This window comes from Schistocerca serialis, chromosome 10 (assembly GCF_023864345.2).
Source record: "Schistocerca serialis cubense isolate TAMUIC-IGC-003099 chromosome 10, iqSchSeri2.2, whole genome shotgun sequence".
In the NCBI taxonomy this organism is placed as follows: Eukaryota; Metazoa; Arthropoda; class Insecta; order Orthoptera; family Acrididae; genus Schistocerca; species Schistocerca serialis.
The window spans coordinates 149,335,716-149,360,196 of NC_064647.1; the positions used below are offsets into that span (position 1 = coordinate 149,335,716).

General features: G+C 38.3%; 1 protein-coding gene across 4 annotated transcripts in view; it reads right to left on the minus strand.

The window, feature by feature from the left end:
• Positions 1–2,420: 2,420 nt before the first annotated feature.
• The window catches only part of LOC126424923 (ankyrin repeat and SOCS box protein 3-like), a 212,186-nt gene continuing 190,125 nt past the window's right edge, over positions 2,421–24,481 (minus strand). For 3 of the 4 annotated variants that reach the window (XM_050087767.1, XM_050087766.1, XM_050087768.1), the window contains exons 11-12: positions 18,725–18,939; positions 2,421–7,455 (exon numbers count right to left, since the gene is read on the minus strand). In XM_050087767.1, coding sequence (XP_049943724.1) covers positions 7,247–7,455; positions 18,725–18,939 — 424 coding nt within the window. In that variant the 3' untranslated portion in view covers positions 2,421–7,246. The remainder of the gene's footprint in view (positions 7,456–18,724; positions 18,940–24,481) is intronic. The other variant, XM_050087769.1, reaches the window with a different exon arrangement.

Here is a 24,481-nt window from a genome sequence, read left to right on the forward strand (position 1 = left end):
AGTTTTCTGAAGGGATATTTACAATCAAGGATCTTTGGGAAGGCCTTGGATTTTTATCTGAAACAAATTCCCATGCATAAGTATGTAGAAGCAGTAAATGGTGACTACAGGAGGGTGTGGATGTTAACCACATCACTGGTCTTGGAAAGTAGGCAGAACACTGTACACCCTGATAATATAAAAGTGATAATAAGCATGACAAACAAAGTTCAAAAATCTAGTAGGGAATATAAAAAGGTGTCATTAAACAGCATGATTTACAGAAAATTTCATTTTTACTGCCAACATCCCCTCTCCCAGTGGTTGCTCGAAATCCTCCCCAATGGATAATTCCTGTTAAAGAAACTGGGAGCAATCCTGCAACGCACAACTACACGTGATCGCATGCACTCCTTGCTGCTCCCTGTGAGATCTACTGCATTAAACAATTTTTTTCAGTTTTGCTATGCACTACACTCTTACTTTGTTGGCAGATAACTACCAGTTTCAGTTCTGCAGGAAAGTCCACTAAATTGGTGGGATTTTGTTTTAAAGATTCTGTTTTAAAGATATTTCTCTTCCACCGATCAGCATGCCTCTTAATTTTCAGGGAGGGACTGCCTCCCTCAGTCTCTCTCTGGTCATTTGCAGCTACTATGATGGGCTTGACTTCTTGCAGAATTCCTTCTACTTCAATTATTCCCACTTTGTTTGTACCATCTTTTGCATTTGAACTGTCCACAAAATCACTCATTTTCTTCAAAACACTCACACAAATACGTCAACAAACACCTTGCTGATCAGCTGAACTGTGCTTACTGGCGTATATTTTGACAAAGCATCAGCAGGGAGAGCTTCAACATTGGTTTTGCATTGATTACAGCACAGCCAACCTAACTCTAATTAGAAAAATATCCCACCTAATTGTAACAAACTGAAAGGTAGCTTTGAATGCCTAGATTGATAAGTCTGATGTCAGTTGGCATGCGTTGCATTCAGACGCAGCACGATGACTGCTGTGCCTGTCGAACTTGGCAGGTTTTGTAAACACTGCACATTTAGCAGGCTTTGCACCCAAAGACAACGTGCAGTTAGTGCCTTTTTCAACTTAACATGATTTTCTATAGCTACTTCCAACAGTTTATTGCAGGTTTTGAATCCTGATACCCTTTCCATCATGTAGGAGCTGAAAAACTCTATATGGCATGTGCAAAACTCAAAATCGACAAAAAATGCATTTAGCAACTTTTGCATCTGGACTACTCATTTAATCTCATATCAATATATACAACCAATGTTCAACAACTGTGCAGTGCTGATGATATCATTATAGTTACCTCTTCTGCATGAACACCATCTTACGCCAGTTCGACAACACCAGCCTTGCTCATGAACAAGAACTCGATCCATTAGTCACAGACTTAATTGACAACAATGCTTCAAACCTACTCATTGAACAGTGAGTGATGCCAAGCACCGACATTTGTTTACTGTGTGATGTCTCACACAACAGCGAGACACATCATTCCAACATTGCTCGATCTTCGATCACATTCACCAAACCGCAGTGTGTGAACCGAATGGTTCATAAGGCCAAACATCAGATGGGGCTCTCATACCTGGATGCAGACTTGTGTGCCATGTCAACACAGCAAGGCTGGACGTCATGTACAACCACCGCTTTGGGCACTTTGATGTACTTTGTGCCTGATTCTGGCACATGCACTGGACTTCATCAGGTCCCTTCCAAAATTGGAAGGCTTCAAATACAAACGGTCAGTCATCGACTGCATCTTGTGCCGTGTCAAAGCAGTAGCTATTAAGGGTATCACAGCAGAATCTGCCACCTCTGCCTTCACTGAGACACGTGTGTCACGGTCGGCTGCCCTGAGACGATCACCAGTGACCAAGGATGACAATTTGAGTCTGCCCTCTTTGACATATTCTGGCACCTGTGTGGCACCACACAAATTCAAATGATGGATTACCACTCATAAAGTAACAGTGTAGAAGAATGTTTGCATTGTACTTAAGGCCACACTCATGTGTCGTGCTCATATTTGGACAGAAGTATTACCATGGGTATTGTTTGGTGTCCTTAAATAAGTTTGACAGGCTTCCCTTGCAGAGGTACTATGTGGGGAATTCCCCATGCTCCCAGCAGACTTTGTCCTACCAACAACCATGCCTACCCCAAACAAGTGACTGGTTTTAGTGCAGCAAGTGAAACAACACATTAAAGCACTGGCAGAGTGTGAGTATGAGAATATGTCTCGTTACACAGTGACATCATTTGTCCATCCTTACAGCGTCCTTATTCCAGACTATTCCAGGATGTCAGATGTTGGCCAAAGACCTTCAGTAAACTCCTCAAAGGCAAAGTGACTGCAGTCTCCATCCACAGCAACATGTGAGTGACGTCATTTGCATCAAAAGATGAGTTACAGACAAATTTTATTGATGACATCAGTTACAAACTTACATGCCTTCATTGTGACATCATGAACATTACCCAGTTAGCACACTTTTGACCACAGATACTGAGGCATGGCCTCACAACAGAGAGACACAGCTGGAGTACCACTTACCTAACTGTAATGTAGTCATTTGTTCAACAAACTGACTGAAGTCCAGCAAAGAGTCTCCAAAACTAATATATGAATATTAACACAGATACTGAGGGAGAAATTACTAATAACTTCCTCAACATTTTTAGGATGGAACAAATGGCAAATATGCTACTACTGAGATTTTGTTTTCCTCAGGGCCTGCAGTATAGTACATATATTTAAGGACAGTTTCTGTACAAGATGATTATAATTAATGTTAAACTTTCAAAACACTGTAGAAATTACACCACTGGTCAGAATGACATCAAATTGCAGTGGGATATTATCAGAGGAGGGGTAAAATGTATGGCTGAAGAAAAAAAAAATGTGAAAATTGGACAATAGATGGCGCTGTATGTGTCAGAATAAGTAAATGAAAACACCTGTCATGCACACAACCCATTGAAGTTGGTATAAACATGCCGGGTACATGGCTTTTCCTCCTTTCGCATCTGTGACATTCGCCATGACTGACTCAATGCAGGATTACACTCTGCTCATAAAGCTGTATTACAAGAATGATGACTGTGCACATATTGCTCTGCAGAAGTTCCATACACTGAAGGGTTTGAGCAAAGGCATTGGTCCAATGGCTGCTGTGCGTCTGTAGAAAATGACATGTAAATTCAAAAAGACGGGTTCTTTTGGTGTGCAACCTGGTAGAGGGGAGAAACTTCCGACTTCCATCTGACAGGAGAAGTCAATGCACAGAATTGTCAAATGTGGGCAACAGGAAAGCCACCTGCAAATCAACTAGTACCATTTCATCCTGAAAAGATCACTGTGTGGTGTGGGTTTACAGTGTCACTTATCATAGGGCCATATTTTTTTGAAGAGACAGGTGCCTCCGGTCCCGTTACCTGTACTGTCACTGGTAAACGCTATGAGTGTCTTTTGCGCAAGAATGTCATTGCAGCTCTCCAACAGCATGGATGTGTGGATGGGATCATTTCTATGTAAAGTGGCACACCTCCACACATTGCAGATCCAGTTAAGCAGCTGCTGAAGCACCATTTCAGAAATGCTAGAATTATCAGCCGCCATTTCCCTACAGCCTGGCTGCCCCAGAATCCCTGTAACTTCTGGCTGTCGGGCTATCTGAAGGATGCTGTGCTCAGTGTTCTGATCATAAAGTTAGCTGAATTGAAGGCATGCATTGCACAACACATTCTGCACATGACCCCGGAAACACTTCGATCAGTTGTGGAACAAGCTGTTTCTTGATTTCAACTTGTTGCAGAAAATGGTGGACAGCATACTGAACATGTTTTGTGCTAGTCACACAGAAATTAATAATCTGATTTGATTTTGATTGATGCTTTTTATGTGGTAATTTGCTACAGGACAATTGAAAACCAATGTGAGTGATGCTTTTTATGTTATTTTTGGCCTCAGGACAACGAAAAACTGATGTGAATGATGCTTTTTCTGCAGTTTTTGGCCTCATGAGAATTAAAAACCAATGTGATAGATGGTTTTTACAAAGTTTTTAGCCTCGGGACAATTAAAAACTGATGTGAGCAATGCTTTTTATGTGGTTTTTGGCCTCACGACTATTAAAAAAACAATTTTTCTCATCCAATATGATATGAACTTGCCACAGTGGATGGGCTTACGTAACTAACAGTATCACACCTGTACATTCATGCACACTGAGTAATACAGTTTGTTTAATGTCAAACGTACACCTTAGGCATTGTTGTATGATTCATTTGTCATTTGTAGTCGACCACTATTAAATTATGATGCTTATAGTGGCATCTATTGCTACATTTTATAACTATTTATTTTTCTTCTGCCATATGTTTTCCCCCTTCTCCGATAATATTCTGTTGCAATTTGATGTCATTCTAACCAGTGTTGGTATTTCTACAGCAGTTTGAAAGTTTAACTTTAATTATAATCACACTGTATGTTATACCAGATTGCTGTTATTTATGATGCTTTATTCAAGAATTGTACAGTTAGCCGATAAGCTTATTTTGGCTGCATTGCCATTTTCAAGAGATTTCTATAAATTCATAGACTCCAGTCTGGCTACAGTTGCCAGAGACCATGGTCATGTGTGTGCGAGTTCCGTTTGCACGCATGTGTGTGTATGTGTGTGTTGTATATTTTTGGCAAAGGTCTTGTTGTCCGAAAGCCAACTTTCCAACAGTCATTTTGTTGTTCTTTCTGCACCTCAGCATTTCCACTATATGGTGAGTAGCAACTATCCTTTTCATAATATTGTCCCATAATATGTATTTTGTTAATAACAAGTTATAATGGTGAATGATCCTGAACCTTCAGGACCCTGGAAAACTTTTGATTCTTAATTTGACTCTAAGTCAGTACTTTTCCATATCATTTACAAAAAGCGACTACCAGTTCACAATTATTAACTGTGTAGTAACATCAGAACTTACTTCTTCTTTGTATTCTACAATGATGTTCTGCTCAGGCAGGGACACACGTACTTGGTATCTGATTAGAAGTAACTGGATGACACATATTGTAAAATGAAACTAATTCAAGGAAGAGTGCTGTATGTTCACTACCCGGAAACATAAATTTGTCTTAAAGTATGCTTTGATAATAAGGATGTTTGGTACAATATGCCCTTGTACATCCTACTAAAATAACAGTTTATTGCCATAACTACTTTGTGTAACTGTTCTCACTAAACTATTGGATTTAAAAGCATATCTCGGGTAATGTTTCTCAAGTGAATCTCCTTCAAGCTACTTTAATTTCTGCTTTCTACAGTCAGTTTGGACAATGCCATGAACTATCCTACAGCACAGAAATTTTAATCTCCTTGCAACCTATTGATTCAGTTTCTCAGACTGTTTTACAGCATGGAACAATTGTTTAATTTCTCTTATTCTCGTATAGTATATACACTCTATGAATAAGAAACATGTTAACTTTTCTTTAGTCTGATATTCTATCTATGCTATCAACTTTCCTTCATCCATTTCAAATTTGTCATACAGCAGTTTAGCCTTTACTTGTATTATATTAATTTTAAACAAATACTATGCTGAAAAATAGTTGTCTCTTCATGTTCACTCAAGCATATAACTATTTCAGTAAGATATTTTAAGAATGTTAAAACCAATGCTATTCAGATTTCTGACTTGCTCCTAAGCTTTCTCACCTGATTCCATAGCTGCTCTAAATCTGTTATCTGGTGTACAATTTTTTATGCACTTCATTAAATGAATAAAAAAACATATTGAATATAGTGCATACACATATTCATGCTCAGTCTGATTAAGCGGTAATCTGCTAATAGAGAAGAAAGCAATTTTAAACTGATAGCTAATAATTCAGTTGCAGCAGACACATTTTTGCACAAACAAGCTACATCATTTTTGTGAATTGAGAGTTGCTCAAAACCTTTCTCTATACATTAACACTGTCCTGGCAAGACACAAGATATCTACAATTATCTGTTGTGTAGCCACAGTACAACTGTATCACAATAACAGTACAGACATTATTGTGCATCACTCATCCAAAATGTTCAGTTATTTAACACAACATGTTTCAGGTTGACATGATCCCATTATCAAGTTCTATAAAACATGTAAAATACAAATCATTACTTCACATTATTAAACTTACAATCTTATGTTACATAATGCATGTTAATTACTTGTTTATAATTTTTGATTGGGCCTCAACGAGTATTAATTTTTATTATGTTACATGATGTGGAGTAGTAAATCATGTTTTCCTTGCTTTATAGAACTTAATAACCAGATCACCATCCCAAAACATGTCTTGTCAAATAAATGGCACATTTTGGACAACCAGTTTGTGATCATTTCCCATACTGACATGTAATAGTCTCGTAAAGAGTTAAAACAAATTATTACCGTGGACATGCAACAACAAATACCAGGAACAGTTTTCTATTTATTTTCTAACCATTCCAGCCATTTGTCAATGCATTAACAGTTCACAGAATCTTCCAATGACATACAACAAATACTTATGGCCTGGAACTTTTCATGGAATAACTTCATGATTCAAAATGGACAGACACACAAAATCTGCAACATACAACTATTTTTATCCAAAACTACTTGAAACAACCAAATTACAGAGTCAGGAATAATGTTATTAGCAGTAAAATAATGAAACACTTTTTGAAGTTTTTTTGAAGCAGGGCACATCATTCAAACTGGACAGACACACAAAATCTGCAACATATAACTATTTTTGTTCAACTGTATTTCTTGAATAACTCATTTTCAGAGTTCAGAATAACTTTAATAGTAATCAAGACAGTATAAAAGTTGATATATCAGTTATGTATCAAGTTATCTCACTGACATATTGACAATCACATGACACATAAATATTATATGAACTTTTATACTGTGATGATGGTTATTAACCAGAGGACACACACACACACACACACACACACACACACACACACACACACACGTCATACATTTTATATATAACATTATGTTGCTACACAATATATCACATCTCATGCTAACATGAAATTCTATTTTCACCCCATGTAAAATGAGAATGGAAATTCTGAACATCAATCCTTAATATCACAATATACTGGAAACATAGAGTGTATTTTGTGTAATATAATATAATTTTTTCTCAGCAGATAAATTATATTTTCAAAAGAGAGCCCAAAATCAGAACATATAGTTCAGGAAATCATTTACAATGCTAGGCATATCATATTTCCTCAGAGCTGATAGAGAGTAATGTTTGCGGACTAAGATACGGCATAGCTTTGCGAGTGGTGTTGGTGTTAACATTTCTGGAACAATCAAATCATCCTGAGCAGTTTCTTCTTGCTGGTTTTGCACTCCTTCTCCAGTCAGTCCTTCTCCAGACAGTCCTACAAAATTGATGATAATTGTAGAATAAAATTATTAAGTAAAATATGATATTACAAATTACTTAAAAATTACAAATTCTAATATCTATATTGGGTTGTAAGTTGAACTTTACATTTATGGCCTCCTGCCTTCAATAGTACAGCCAAAATAGCTACAATAATACGGAATATTTTCTGCTATTAGTTTACCACAAATACAGATAACCATTTTTGCTTTTACCTTTGCATTAAGAGAACTTTCTCCTTAATAGCAGATAGAAGTTGAACAGAACTGAGACATCCAACAGCTTTCTGAGTTCCAGAAAGTTTCTTATTGGGGAAAAAGCAAGATGGGAAACATAAAGAAACAGTAAAAAGTATTTTTACTGATGAAAATAAACACTTGTTCCAACTGCAGAAAAGGTAATACAAAGGGTACAGGAAATACTCAGTCCAGTCACAGTAATGTGACCACTGCGTGTGTTTCACAGCGATGTGCAGTAATCATTCACAGGCACCAGGTGGTAACACTAGCAGCAGAGGGTATATAAAGCACATTGCAGGGATCTGGAAAACAGTGCAGCTGTAGTCGCAATGCAGAAAAGGAGCGATTTATCAGATGCCAAAAAAGGCATGATCAATAGCATTTGGGCCAAGGGCGGAAGCATTTCTGAAATGGTTAAGTTTGTAAACTGTTTGTATGTCACTGTGGTTAAAGTGTACTGTGCATGGTAAAATGACGATGTCCAAACCTGGTGACGAGGTAGCTGTGGTGCACAATGGGCCACAGATGACAGGGGTGAACGGCAGCTGCATAGTTGTGTGTGGGTGAACAGACATGCAACTATGGAGCAAGTGACTGCCCAGATGAACCAAGGCGCTACCAACAGTGTCTTCCCGATGACCATTCAGTGAATGTTGTTGTGTATGGATCTCAGCAGCAGGCACTTGGTTCATGCACCCATGATGACTAATGTTCACTGGTGATGAATGCTGAAGTTTTTATGCTAATACCACAATTGTATATCCCGTGGGTGGCAACAGGTGGCCTTTGCAGATAAATTTTACACTCCATCGAAAAGATGGCCGTTAGCGTAAACAGTGTAAAAGTCTGAAAGCAAACACCCTGCAACAAGGATGGAGCGATATGGCCTGGGGAATGTTTTTAGGGCATTTCCTGGGTGACATCTTCATTCCGGAAGTACGAATCCATCATTCGAGACAATGTCCATCCCTACAAGCAGTTTGTCTTTCGTTGGCATGATGACATCTAGCAGGAAGGTAATTCAACATGTTACACAGTTTGCAGTGTATTTGCATGGTTTGATGTGCACCAGGATGAGTTTACCAGTCTCCCTTGGCCACCAAACTCCCCAGATTTAAACCCAATCAAGAATGCGTGGTAACACCTCAATCTAGCTGTACACACAGCAGATCCTCTACCAATAAACCTAGAACAGCTGGCCACAGCACTGGAGGTGACCTGGCTCCACATCCCTGTTGGTATTTTCACTGAGTTTTTTCCTGCAGGTCTCGCAGCAGTCCGCACAGCAAAAGTGGTTATTCAGGATTTTTATGGGTGATCACCTTAATGTGACTGGGAAGTGTAGTTGTTCATTCATTTATGCATTGTGTCTTCCAGAGCTCATCATGAAGCACAATTTTAAGCACAAAGATAAATTTAACAAAATTATATATATATATATATATATATATATATATATATATATATATATATATATATATATATATATATATAGAGGGAAACATTCCACGTGGGAAAAATATATCTAAAAAGAAAGATGATGAAACTTACCAAACAAAAGCGCTGGCAGGTCGATAGACACACAAACAAACACAAACATACACACAAAATTCAAGCTTTCGCAACAAACTGTTGCCTCATCAGGAAAGAGGGAAGGAGAGGGGAAGACGAAAGGAAGTGGGTTTTAAGGGAGAGGGTAAGGAGTCATTCCAATCCCGGGAGCAGAAAGACTTACCTTAGGGGGAAAAAAGGACAGGTATACACTCGCACAATATGTGTGTGTGCGAGTGTATACCTGTCCTTTTTTCCCCCTAAGGTAAGTCTTTCTGCTCCCGGGATTGGAATGACTCCTTACCCTCTCCCTTAAAACCCACTTCCTTTCGTCTTCCCCTCTCCTTCCCTCTTTCCTGATGAGGCAACAGTTTGTTGCGAAAGCTTGAATTTTGTGTGTATGTTTGTGTTTGTTTGTGTGTCTATCGACCTGCCAGCGCTTTTGTTTGGTAAGTTTCATCATCTTTCTTTTTAGATATATATATATATATATATATATATATATATATATATATATATATATATATATATATATATATATATGGCTTGTGTCTGTATATGTGCGGATGGATATGTGTGTGTGTGTGTGTGTGTGTGTGTGCGCGAGTGTATACCTGTCCCTTTTTCCCCCCAAGGTAAGTCTTTCCGCTCCCGGGATTGGAATGACTCCTTACCCTCTCCCTTAAAACCCACATCCTTTCGTCTGAATTCCCAGGTAATCAGACAGTTGTTTTTTTACAATGGTGTGATATTTTAGCAAGTTATGTTGTTGTCATTTGCAGGCAGCCCTGATGACCTGGGCAGCTATTGCCTCCCTCAGTCAAACTCAGGTCCATGGAACCCATGGGCAGCTCCACTGCTGAGATGGAGGGGAAAGTGCACTGGCAGGACATGAGTTGCAGTACTCAGTCTAGGGATGGAAGTTATCACTGAAACAACCAGTTTTTGGACATGTTGGTTTTGTCCAGGCCAAATTGACCTTACTGTTAAAGCCGCTCAAAATAACCAGTTTCTGAAAAAACTGAATTTCAGTTTCTTATTCCTATTACCGTATTTACTCGAATCTAAGCTGCACCAGAAAAATGAGACTCGAAATCAAGGAAAAAAAATTTTCCCGAATCGAAGCCGCACCTGAAATTTGAGACTCGAAATTCAAGGGGAGAGAAAAGTTTTAGGCCGCACCTCCAAATTGAAACAAAGTTGGTCCATTGTAATATGAGACACAATTTAGGTCAAATGAATGACGATACAGCTACAGTAGTTTGGATCGAGTCGTAAGCTTAGTAGTTAAGCTTTACCAGGTAGCCATTGCAATGCATCAGGTACCCTTCCTTTTTCACGTGCTTTGTCTGGTTTGAACTGATTGCTTATTTTTCTTTGATCTGATAAGTGCCGTTCTCTTTGTTATAGGTGTTTACCTCACTCTACGCTGAAAATGCATTACTCTACTGTGTCATGCATTGTTTCTCTCATTCTGATGAGTGTTTATGGCCTGTCGCTGCTCGCGGCATGGCTTGCTTTTGTGTGCCCTACCGCCGCTTACAATTAAAAAAAAAAAAAAAGAGAGAGAGAGAGAGAGAGAGAGAGAGGAATCGTCTCATTAGCAAAACAATGGCAAGAGACTGCTATTTGTTGTTGCTTACACTACTGCTTTCTTTGATAATGATCAACAAGAACCAAATAATAGACTGCATATGATAGAAGATGTTCTGAACGAGAGTTTAGTGTAAATTTTTCTCTGTTTGAAAATCTTTGCAAACACCTCTTTAGTACATTACATTCTGCACTGTAATTAGAATCATCTTAGATTTAAAAATCTAGTCAAATGCTGTCCTTCATTTCTGACTGTATCACTATTAGGCATAAGAATAATACGAATATAAACATGACACAATATGTATATTCTTCCCAGTTTGCTGTTGTCTCACTCTAGTTTCATAGTTTATTAGGCAGACAGGATTTAAATGAGATAGCAGCAAACATGAAACAATACATGGCAAAATGCTTACATTTGTACTATTCTTAGGGTGAGGAGAATACTGCATGTGATTCACAATTCATAGAAGTTCCTATTAGCAACCATCTCTTCTCATAGGTAGGAAAAAATTCAGAACGTAGAGTTGTTCATTTTGACAAACATCCCTTGTATTTACTTCATTGGATCATGTATGAAAATGCAGTAGACGAAACTTGGGGCGGAGAAAAAAGCTCGCCTTCCACCTTTTTTTTTAATTTACTCACTGACGCAGAGGTTTTGGCGCCAGTATTTATCTTTGTGCCTGCAAAGCATGCCTGTGTAGCACTACATATATTTGATGGCAGAAGTTAGTTGTGGAGGCACCTACTAACATTTTTCAGAACTTCCACTTTAAAAAAAAAAAAAAATAAAATAAAAAAAAAAGTGCGGCTTAGATTCGAGTAAATATGTATTTCCTGTTTAGTAAGTCATGGTTGCAAAATACTACCATGAATTATTTACAGAGGAATGGAAAAACTGGTAGAATCCAACCTCAGGGAAGATCAGTTTGGATTGAGTAGAAATGTAGGAACACGCAAGGTAATACTGACACTATTACTTTTCTAAGAAGATAGGTTGAGGAAAGGCAAACCTACCTTTATAGCATTTATAGACTTAGAGAAACCTTTTGACAATGTTGACAGGAATGCTCTCTTTGAAATCCTGAAGGTGGCAGGAGTAAGATACAGGGAACGAAAGGCTATTTGCAACTTGTACAGAAACCAGATGGCAGGTATAAGAGTCGAGGGGCATGAAAGGGAAGCAGTGGTTGAAAAGGGAGTGAGCCTATCCCTGATGTTATTTAGACTGTACATTGAGCAAGCAGTAAAGGAAACAAAAGAAAAATTTGGCGTAAGAATTAAAGTCCCAGGAAAAGAAATAAAAACTTTAAGGTTTGCTGATGACATGGTAATTCTGTCAGAGATAGCAAAGGACTTGGAAGAGCATTTGAATGGAATGGACAGTGAATTGAGGTGGGTATAAGATGAACTTCAACAAAAGCAAAACAAGAATAATGGAATGTAGCTGAATTAAATCATATGATGCTGAGGGAATTAGACAAGGAAATGAGACACTTAAAGTAGTAGATAAGTTTTGCTATTTCAGCAGCAAAATAACTGATGATGGCTGAAGTAGAGAGGATATAAAATGTAGACTGGCAATGGCAAGAAAAGCATTTCTGAAGAAGAGAAATTTGGTAACATCAACTATAGATTTTAATGTATGGAAGTCTTTTCTGAAATAATTTATATGGGGTGTAGCCATGTATAGAAGTGAAATATGAATGAAAACATTTTAGAGAAGACAGTAGTAGTGTTTTTGAAATGTGATGCTACAGAAGAATGCTGAAGATTATGTGGGTAGATCATGTAACAAATGAGGAAGTACTGAATAGAATCAGGGAGACAAGAAATTTGTGGCACAACTTGACCACAAGAAGGGACTGGTTGATTGGACATGTTCTGAGACTTCAAGGGATCACCAATTTAGTATTGGAGGGAAGTGTTCAAGGTAAAAATCATAGAGGGAAATCAACAGATGAATACAGCAAGCAGATTCAGAAATATGTAGGTTGCGGTAGTTATTCAAATATGAAGAGGATCACACAGGATAAAGTGTCATGGACAGCTGCATCAAACCAGTCTTCGGACTGAAGACCACAACAACTGTGTTATTTCCTGTAATATACATAGAAATTGAACAAAGATGGAAACATTTTGACTCCCTCAGTTTTAAGATACATAGATTCAAAATATTAAATTAAAAAAACACATAAAAGAAAATCTAGTCAATACACCTTTCATTGCTTGCCTCAAAAAGTGGTAATCTGTTGAATACTACAAAAAAAAAAAAAAAAAAAAAATCACTAGTATTATCACACTGACTCTAATTTTTTGAAACTCTCCTAAAAAATGTGTGTTGTGATCTAAGCTCTCCAGTTGTTGTGATACGAATGTATCTCCACAGAAACATATCATCCTTTGACCATGCTCAAGGGTACCAGGTGTTACATAGGTGGAAGCTGCTGTCTTTGTTGAACGGCTACAACCAGATAAAAGCATATTATGTAGACACTGGCAGCAGATCAGCTACTTTCTATTTTTATTGTAAACTACAAGTGAATTGTTAAGTTTTTAATTTATTAGTGTTACCATAATTTCCTTTCTCTTTTATTATTTCATAGAAATGGCAAACAAATGTTTAATCTTTTAAAGCAAATAAAGCATTGTACTTCATTGCTATATCATTTCATAAAACATTTTCAGACTAGTGTTGGTAGAATTCTGAAATACAATAGATATCCTGTGACAAAAGTGAGAAACTACTATATGGACCATGCATACTGCATGTACATGCATACCGTTTTATAAGCCACATTACTTGGTAAAAAGTATGTTGTTGTCTCAGCAATGCTACCAATTCATATGCCAAGTGTTTGTTTCATCTTTCTGTCAACATTGTTCTTAAAATAGCAGTGACCTCTTTTTCAAATTTGTATAAAAATGCAATATTTCAAAGCAATTCAAATTTTACAAATGACAATTAATCATATTTACAAAAAGTTTTATTTAAAAACAAATAAATTTAACATTTGTGCTACGGCTAATTGATATTTCAGTTTTTTACCCAGTTATTATTAAAAAAAAAGCACTTGTTATAAATGAGACCAAAGAAATACCAAAAAATGCCAGTTATTCTGAACTGAACTACCAGTATTGATTTCAACAGCTCAGTTTTTTCCATCCTCTGAGTGCTGCCCCTGTGGAGATCAGTACACCACTGACACGGAGGGAGCACGCCTGTGTGTTGTGATCTAAGCTCTCCAGGTGCTGTGATACGAATGTATCTCCACAGAAACATATCATGCTTTGAGGATACTCAAGGGTACCAGGTGTTACATAGGTGGAAGCTGCTGTCTTTTCTCATCAGTTTCTTTTAAAATGAATCATAAATGTATTTGCCTGTTTTAACAACATGGTGCTGTTTATAATTTTGTGTGACGCCTGTGCTGTGTGTGCCTTTCCTCTGTTGTCTGAATTGTCTGATTTATGAATATTTCCATGTACCAAGCATACAACCAGTGTTTTGTCCCTGGGAATGTGTGTCAGCACAGTTGGAAAATGGTGTTCATGTCCAAGGTCATAGGGCTTGAACTGATAATTAAAGCCAATTTCTTCCTTTTCCATGACCACATTGGATTTTGATCACAACAAATGAATCTATGCATGGGTTATCTTATAACTGACATTTTCTGCAGAGAAGATATCCAACCAAGTGGATCTTACATGTGATGGTAAGAGTTTTTATAGAATATTTTGCCACACTCTGCTCCAGTCTGTTGATGGGTAACTCCTGTAAAGAGGACATACTGGTGGATGCTGGGAGGGATTACTATCCCCATGTAGCTTGCCATAATGAAATACAACTACACATAATGCGGCAGAGTTCTGTGTCAAGGCATGAATACTGACAGTGACATGTCAACTGGACCACCACGGCATGCATATCAGTAGTTTTGTTATGATGACTGATGGTAGCAGCACTAAGAGAAAATATGGGTTTTCTATAATTATCTGACAGTGTTAAACTGACAAGAAAAGAAAATAAATAATCACTATTTGTATACGCAAATACATTGGCTAGCCTCACAGCCTTCGTCATAAGTCTTCAAGAGTTTCAGAAGCTAGAAGATACACAAGGCACTTGGCTGCTAAAATTCGACAGGCTTGCGACTGATGTCAGTGCGGAAGTATGGTTTAAACACTCTGAGGATTGTATAAGTGTTGCCTTGTAGAACATTTTTGACAAATACGATAAAGTTCAAAAGACAAAGAGTAAATAATATTTTCAAAGAGTAATTAGGTCTTCATTTTTAGCATTATATTCTTCAAATCAGTAAATCTCTTGTACTACACACTTTCTAAAGTTGCCTCCCCTTCCCCACCATCGACATTCTTGGAGAAATGCATGATACAAATGCACTGTCTTACAATATATTTAATCACTACCTGTTTCAATCATGGATCATCTTTGCACTGCTAGCACAAAAATGGAAACAAAGTGAAAACTGTGAATATCAACAGAAATTACATTTTGATCAGAATTATTAGTCAAAAAAAGTCAAGTGTACTTCCAAAAATATCTGTTGTGACTACCTCACATGGCATACATGCTACTTAACCAGAAATGTATATGCCATTGGTGACTTGGATATACAAGAAATTTATACTTAATGGTTCACCAAGCAAAAAACAACATTGGAAACATGTAACAGCAGTAAGTGAACAGCTCCATCACTCAGGCCCAACAAGACCCTCTAGGATAACACACAACAGTTAATCAAAGAAGCTACAAGCCCAAGCCATATGTCATATGTCAAATAACAAGTTACAAAATATGTGTACACTATAATACAGATACACATATGCACTCAAATTACATTAAAATAATTGTATAACAATTTTTTTCCCTCAGTGCAATAACTTTTTTTCTAAAATAGCCTATGTTATTCCTCAACGTTCAGGCTATTCTATACCATGTTTCACCAAAATCAGTTCAACATTTTAGTCATGGAAGCTAATTGACAGAATTACTTTCACATTTATAATATGAGGTACATTCAAAAAATTCTGGAACATTCATAATTTTGTGCCAATAGTGTGTTGGAGCAAAATGTGGCTGGTGTCCCTGCATATGCCTGTGTTTAATGTGTAACTACCGGAAGTTTCATTACTGTACATCTGTTAGTTATTGTTCAGTGCTGTATTGAGTAGAACATTGTATTGCAAAGTTCATGAGTTTCGAGATGGCAGAGCCAAAGGAGCAAAGCGTTTGCATTAAATTGTGCATGAAACTCATGAAAACATTTACAGAGACACACCAGTGGATGAAGAAAGCCTACGATGATATGTGCTTAAGACGTACTCGGTGTTACAAATGGTTCACATAGTTTAAAAATTGTAGGAAAGTTAAAGATGACCCTCATTCAGGATGCTCTTCAATGTATACTGATGACACTCATGTTAGGAACATCTATAAAATTGTGCATGTCAATCAAAGACTGACTGTCTGAGAGATTACCGAGAGATTACAAGAGAATATATCATTTCAGTTAGATCATGTCATGAAATTCTGATGCTGCACCTTGGAAAGTTTTGTGTTGCTGTCAAGATTGTCCCAAGGCTCATGGGTCAAAACCAGACAGACCTTTGCCTCACAGTCTGTGAAGAGATTTTGGATCATGCAAATGAGAATGAGATGTTCCTTAAGAAAATCATAACTGGTGATGAGACATGGGTCTATGGTTATGATGTTGAGACCAAGGTTCAATCTTCACAATGGATCAGGAAAGGCTCTCCAATCCATGGCCCTTGCATCATGATAATGCACTTGCACATTCGCCCCTGTTGGTGCATGACTGTTGCATGATAAACTGTGTTTCCTCATCCTCCATACTTTCCAGACTTGGCACCTGTGGATGGTTTTTTATTTTGAAAACCCCGTTGAGGAGACAATGATTTGCAATGATTGAGGAGATAAAAGAAAATACTAAAAGGTAAGCACAGAAAAATTTTATGGACAAAGTTATGGAATTTTTTGAACAGATCTCGTATGGATTAGATTCTTCACATCACTGGGTAAGTTGTCAAAGATTTTTATGGATGAATATCTCACTCCTTTCTGTGTCATGCATACATATTGTGCAGATGAACTGTGGAATATGGTACTAACTAATACCTGACAAATTTAGGTATGGATTGGCAGCCCATAATGAGATTTCACATTACTCGGATTCTTCATAAAGTACAATCACATGGAAAATCATGAGAAAGAATAAAACAATGCAGTTATTAAAAAATTGAATTTTGAAAGATTGTATGTTGTCACCTCAAATGTTAGGGAACTCAGATATGAAGAAACTGAAGTAGAAGAAATATTGAAGAAAGAAACTGAAATATTTTTAGTCCTAATTTCGCTGTGCATAGGTATTGGGAACTTGTGTACTTTTAAGTTTTCTTCTATTTTCTAAAAATAGTTTTGTGTTATAATGTGTGACAAACTGGATGTTGCTGTAGGATAATCAAATGGCTTAGTTCGTGAGAGTTTGTGGCTTGACTTTTGATCACAGTCAGTGTGGCAGGGAACTTGGAAAGGAAATCATTGAGGCTCTCCCATGGAAATGCATGCTAAGCAGAAAATATAATTGCCAGCAAGAATAAAGATCTGTACCCTTTGTAATTATTGAATCACTCATACATTTTGTGAAATGTGAAGTATACAAAGTTTAAATGGAAAATGTTTGAGGAACAGTAAAAAGATAAAACAAAAGTTACATTTCAGATAACTGGAAGTTTGATATCAGTTCATACTCCACTGTAAAAATTTCATTCTGGAAACACCCGCCACCCCCTGGCTATGGCAAATTGATGTCTTCACAATATCCTTTCTTCCAGGAGTGCTAGCCTTGCAAGTTTTGCAGGAGTGCTTCTGTGAATTCTGAAAAGTAAGTGATGAGGTACTGATGGAAGTAAAGCTGTGAGGACGGGTTGTGAGTTGTGCCCGGGTAGCTCAGTCAATAGAGCACTTGCCTGCAAAAGGAAAAGGTCTCTAGTTCAAATCTCAGTCCAACACACAGTTCTAATCTCCAGGAAGTTTCAACATTAGATAAGTCTGAGTTGTTAACTGAAGCAGGGAAGGAGCAGCATTGTCAAGATGCAGCAGAAAATAGGGTGGAGTAGGCCCATGGGAATGTAAGTGAGGCTAAAAATATGTAGCACTGCTAACTTTTGGAACCAGAGCCCTTTCCTTCCATCTGAAGAGAGGAAAGAGTTGGGAGGAAAGACATTTAAAAAGGCACAGGAAGAATCACAATCAATTTTCTCCCTGATCCTGTCTAGTAAGCCTTGACTACAATTCAGAGTGACTGTTTGTGAGACTTACCCTGTATTCTTAAGCCTCATCATTCCTCTCTTCTCCAAACATTTCCCCCATTATGTCAGAGGAAGCTCCTTGTTCTGGAAGTTAATAATTTTATGTCTTCCTGTTTGTTTCCATCTGCATATAAATGGTGAGTAAATTTTCTCTATCCATATTTTAAATATGCCATTCACTGATCACTTTCATACACCTTTAAGTTCTACAATCTTATTATGTGAACTATTGCTCATTAATATTTTTCTGCAGCATGTGACTGAAGTAGAATTGGAAAATATGTATTGAAACATGCACAAAAAACTTGATGGAAACTGATTCATCGATGCCTGGCATTCCAGAGAATTCAAAACAGACCTGGCTTAACTATATATTTTAGTGCAAGTAGCTGACAGATATGACTGGACTAATGATATGCCATCATTTGTGTGCAATGATTAAAATATTATCCAATAACTATGATGCATTCACAACAGCAACAAATTAAATTATTCATTGTTTTCCATAGTTTTTTAAGTACATACCTGATTTCCTAAATTTCGCCCAAATGCTGAACATCATGGAATAGTCTGAGGGACCTAGTTCAAGAGCTAAATCCAATGTATGCTGAAGTGTAGACCTACATGCACATAGTTCTTCATCAACCAGCATTGTCTTATAATAGGCATAAACATACACTACTGAGAGTAGCGTATTAGGGTCACATTTTTTGCTTACAGACATCAGCAACCTGATCAACCTGAATAACAAAGTAAATAGAAACACTAAGAAAAATATCATACAATGATTCTCTATTCAAATTTAACTACTCATCTGTGTGAGAAGACTTAGTGCTACACACATCAAAAAAGTTTTGCAACATGCCAGTTCCCAGAACTCCTGAAGATAGATGTTGACTGTGGATATTGTATCACAGAGACAGTCTCTATCTATGGATTACGGCTCGGAGGAATCCTGACAGCAGTGCCACCATGTTGAATGATGCTTTGTGTGCAGCCACATGACGTCATGTTATGACTCAAATGGTGCACAACAGGCTACATGATGCGCAGCTTCACTCCCAATAGCGACGACGAGGTCCATCTTTGCAACCATGACATGATGTGTGTGGTACAGATGGGCCCAATAACATGCCCACTGGACCGCTCAGGATTGGCATCACATTCTCTTCACCAATGAGTGTCACATATGGCTTCAACCAGACAATCACTGGAGACGTGTTTGGAGGCAACCCGGTCAGGCTGAACGCTTTAGACACAATGTCCAGCGAGTGCAGCAAGGTGGAGGTTCCCTGCTGCTTAGGGGTGGCATTATATGGGGCTGACACACGCTGCTGGTGGTCATGGAAGGCGCCGTAATGGCTGTACGATACGTGAATGCCATCCTCCAACCGATAGTGCAACCATATCGGCAGCATATTGGCGAGGCATTCGTCTTCATCACCCTCATCGTGCACATCTTGTGAATGACTTCCTTCAGGATAATGACAGCACTCGAATAGAGTGGCCAGCATGTACTCCAGACATGAACCCTATCAAACATGCGTGGGACGGATTGAAAAGGGCTGTTTATGGGCAACATGACCCACCAACCAATCTGAGGGATCTATGCCAAATCGTCATTGAGGAGTGGGACAATCTGGACCAACAGTGCCTTGATGAACTTGTGGATGGTATGCCACAATTAATACAGGCATGTATCAATGCAAGAGGATGTGTTACTGGGTATCAGAGGTACCGGTGTGTACAGCAATCTGGACCACCACCTCTGAAAGCCTCACTGTATGGTGATACAACATGCAACATGTGGTTTTGATGAGCAATAAAAAAAGCGGAAATGATGTTTATGTTGATCTCTATTCCAATTTTCTGTACATGTTCCAGAACTCTTGGAACCAAGGTGATTAATAACTTTTTTGATGTGTGCATTTACAAATAATCATCTGAAAATCTGAGAGGGTCATGCGGAGTAAAATGTGAATGGATCTCTCAGCAAAAACTATCAAGCATATAGCCTCCAATGCAAAGTAGAAGCTCAGTTTATTGCAATACACTCTAGTATCCCTCATGGGAGTAGTCACTCTCAGTGCTGCTGTTACTGCCCAGGGAAGGAACTAATGCGTACAGTCATTTCCGATTATCACATAGAACTATACCTACAGTACTTGCACCAAGCATTTTATGAGCAGATATATCGCTACTGTGCTTGAGAAGTGATTATCTCATAATGGAGACAGAATTTCATGATAGTGAAGTGCTATTAACTCTCAATCTAAAATTATACTGCTGTTGCTGTTGTTGTGGTTATCAGTCTGAAGACTGGTTTGAAGCAACTCTCCATGTTGGTTTATCCTGTGCAGGCCTCTTCATCTCCAAATAGCTACTGCAACTTACTTCTAGATGAACCTGCTTAATATATTCAAGCCTTGCTCTCCCTCTACAATCTCATCCCCTACCGCCCCCCCCCCCCCCTTTCCAACCGCTGACACACACTTCCTTCCAACATCAAATTGTCAATTTTTGATGCCTTCAGACATGTCCTACGAACAGATGTTTTCTTTTTACCATGATGAGCCATAAATTTCTTTTTCCCCATCTCAGTTCAGTTGCCCCTCACTTGTCAATTGATCTACCCATCTACTTGTCAACATTGTTCTACAGCACTACATTTCAAGAGCTTCTATTTTGTTATTGCCTGAACTGCTTATCATTCATGTTTTAATTCCATACAAGGCTACTTTCCATACAAATATACTTTTAGGGCTCTGTGTTCGTCTTATAGCCATTCTTTCTTTGTTATTTTACCTTATCTGTCATCTCATTTTTGAAAGTCCTGTATTCTCTTTCTCCTGATTCATTTCCTGCATTTATATATGTACTCCTTTTGTAAATTAAATTCAGTATCTTCTGTGTCATCCAGGAATTTCAACTAGGCCTCGCTTTTTACCTATGTGATCTTCTGCTGCCTTCCTGATTTAAACTTTCAAACCTACCCGTTCATCATTCATTGTATTCTTTTCCCCTGTTTCAGTCCAACATTGCCTAATGCTCCCTCTGAAACCCTCAACAACCTCTGGTTTCTTCAATTTATCCAGGCCCCATCTCTTTCATTTCCCACATTTTCACAATTTCTCTAGTTTCAATATGCTGGTCATAACCGATAAGTTATGTCCTTAGTCCACATCTGCCCCCAAAAATGTCATACAGTTTAAAATCTGGTTTTGAAATCTCTGTCTTACCATTATACAGTCACTCTTAAACCTTCCAATCTCCCCACGTCTCTTCTACAGATACAATATTCTTTCACAATTCTTAAACAAAGTTTTAGCGATGATTAAATTATGCTTTGTGCAAATTCTACCAGGTGGCTTCCTGTTTCTTTCCTTTCCCCTAGTCCATATTTACCGACTGTTTTCCCTTCTGTTCCTTTTCCTGCCACCACATTTCAGTCACCCTTCACAATTAAATTTCCTTTATCTTGTCATATATTCTTTCAATCTTTTCATCATCTGTGGAGCTAGTTGGTATGTAAACTTGTATTACTGTTGTGAGAGTTGGCTTCCTGTCTGTCTTGGTTTAGATAATGAATTAATTATGCTGTTCATAGAAAGTTACCCACTTTCCCATTTTCTTAGTCATTATTAGGCCCACCTCTGCTTTATCCCTATTTGATTTTATGTTGATAACCCTGCACTCACCCGACCAGTACTCCTATTCTTTCTGCCACTGCTCTTCACTGATTCCTACTATAAGTAACAGACAATTATTCATTTTCCTTTTCAAATTGTGAAACCTACCTACCCAATTAAGGGATCCAACACTCAATGCACTGACTTGTGCCGTCTCTAATGACCTCGTTGTCGACGGGACGTTAAACACTAACCACCACCACCACTGACTTGTGGCATGCCTGACTACACCCTCCTCAGTAGGCATGTCCAGAGATTCTAATGGGGGAATAATTTATCTCTGGAATATTTTACCAAAGAGGATGCCACTATCATCAAGACATACAGGAGAGCTACCCTTTGGGAAAAAATAACAGCTGCAATTTTCACTTGCTTTTAGCTGTTAGCAGTGCCAGTATATCAAGGCCACACTGGCTAATGTTATAAGGCCACATAAGTCAATCATCCAGCCTATTGCCCCGGCAACTAGTGAAAAGGCTCCTGCCCTTATTCAGGAACAAAACGGTTGTTTGACCCCTACACAGATACCCCTCCACTGTGGTTGCACCTGCAGTATGACTATCTGTATTGTTGAAGCACACAAGTCACACCACACCACCAGCTGAGGTCGATGGTTCCTGGGGGGATTTTACCACATACGGAGAGCTGATTTCCCTGAGGAAAAGACAGTTTATAATTATTAACACCACTCAAAATAACATTACTATGTCTGCACCATCAGTTCACATAGTACAGAGAACTTGTGGCACATATTTTGCATTGGCAGATGCAGACAGAAACATATCCATAACAGCTATCCACAACAGCTCTCCATGTTAACACCAACTCCAGTTCTTTAATATTCACATTTCTCACAGTGGAAAACCCCACTTTGGAATATCAATAATATTAGGCACACTGTAAAGATCAGTTTGCAATAACACTAAAATTAGGAATTAATATAAGAGGGTTGGAACTTAAATAGTGGTAAGTATTTATTCACAACCAATACAAAAGAGTTACATGTTTGCACCTGTTACTGTCCTTCAAAGTAGTCACCAACATTGTGTAGAACCCTTTGCCAGTGATGTGGAAGGCATACTATACCATTTGCAGAGCCTGTTCTGTTGATGGTGCGAATGGAGCAGTCTAAGGTTATGGTGATCCTCGAGTACGACTGTGATGGTGTTATCCTAATGCATTATGTCCCTCCATGGCAGACCATGAATGCACAGTATTACTGTTCATTTTTGGAGTATCACCTGCAACTAGCTTTGCGAAAGAAGCAGCGACACTTTCTGCGTAACCCACCCACCATTATGCATGACAATGTGCAGGCACATACAGCAGTCAATGGGACTTGGAAGTACTGTACCATCCACCTTACTCCCTGCTCTTAAGTCATTGTGACTTTTATTTGATTCTGAAGATGAAGGAACCACTTCATGGCATTTGCATCAGAACTGTTCCAGAGATTTGACAGGCAGTAGGCCGCTCAATTCGCAGCACCAACAGAACAGGCTCTGCTAACGGTATACTACACCTTCCACATCACTGGCAACGGGTTCTACATAATGCTGGTGACTACTCTGAGTGACAGTAACAGGTGCAAACATGTAACTCTTTTGTATCAGTTGTGAATAAATAGTTGCCACTATTTAAGTTCCAACCCTCGTATATAAAAATAGTTATAGTCAATAGCAATCTATCCTTTTCCAAATACTGTTCACATTCCACACAGTCATGTCAAAGAAAAAAACCTGTATCCCTCTACAGAATTGGTTGACCTCACTGAAGGTAATGCTCTGACACAGTAATTATATCCCCAACTGCTGTAGTCTCATGAAACTAATGAACTTGCTTTCAGAGTGCACAGCAATCTTTTAGGGAATTTACCGAAACTCCAAGACAAGCTAGACACCATCTAGGAAATGCAAATACAAAGGACAGATCACGTAAAAAGATTTTGACTTGATTAGTTAAAAGGCATAAATATGCTGAATACAACAATGTACAAACACAAGTAACTGTTCTGTGGAAACATAGTGTAGGACAAAAAGAAATGGTGCAGTGAATAACAAAATTTCATACAGCTCTGTCACTGGCATCAATTGCAGATGCTGGGAAATGGGGATGGGTGTCATTTACTGGAACATGATGTGGCTATTTGAGGCTGACTGGCCGCCTCCTGTATACTCCTTGACAAGGTGATGCTGAGACAGGAAGACATGATGTGACTGCTGTCTGTGACATTCAAAGGCTCGCATTTCACAGGAGGTATTGATACTATGATCCTGTCTCCCAAAGAGGCCGAGTATAGTATCAATGGTATGCAGCACTGCAGTGCTTCTACTATTATTAGTGGTATTGCCTGACAGTGCTATTCAAGTGACTTACCCAGAAGATGGCAATAATGAACCTCCTACCTATAGACATGAGCTGAAGTCTCACAAAAAAATACAATGTTTTTGAAGCAGGTGGTGTGTTGACATGATGTAAGCCTTGACTTGCTAGGCCAATCCTTGCAAGTTTGAACATTGCTTCCTCAGTGAATAAATAAATAAATAAAAATGGCAAGACTCTGTCTGGTCACATTCTTCACTATGGCATTTAC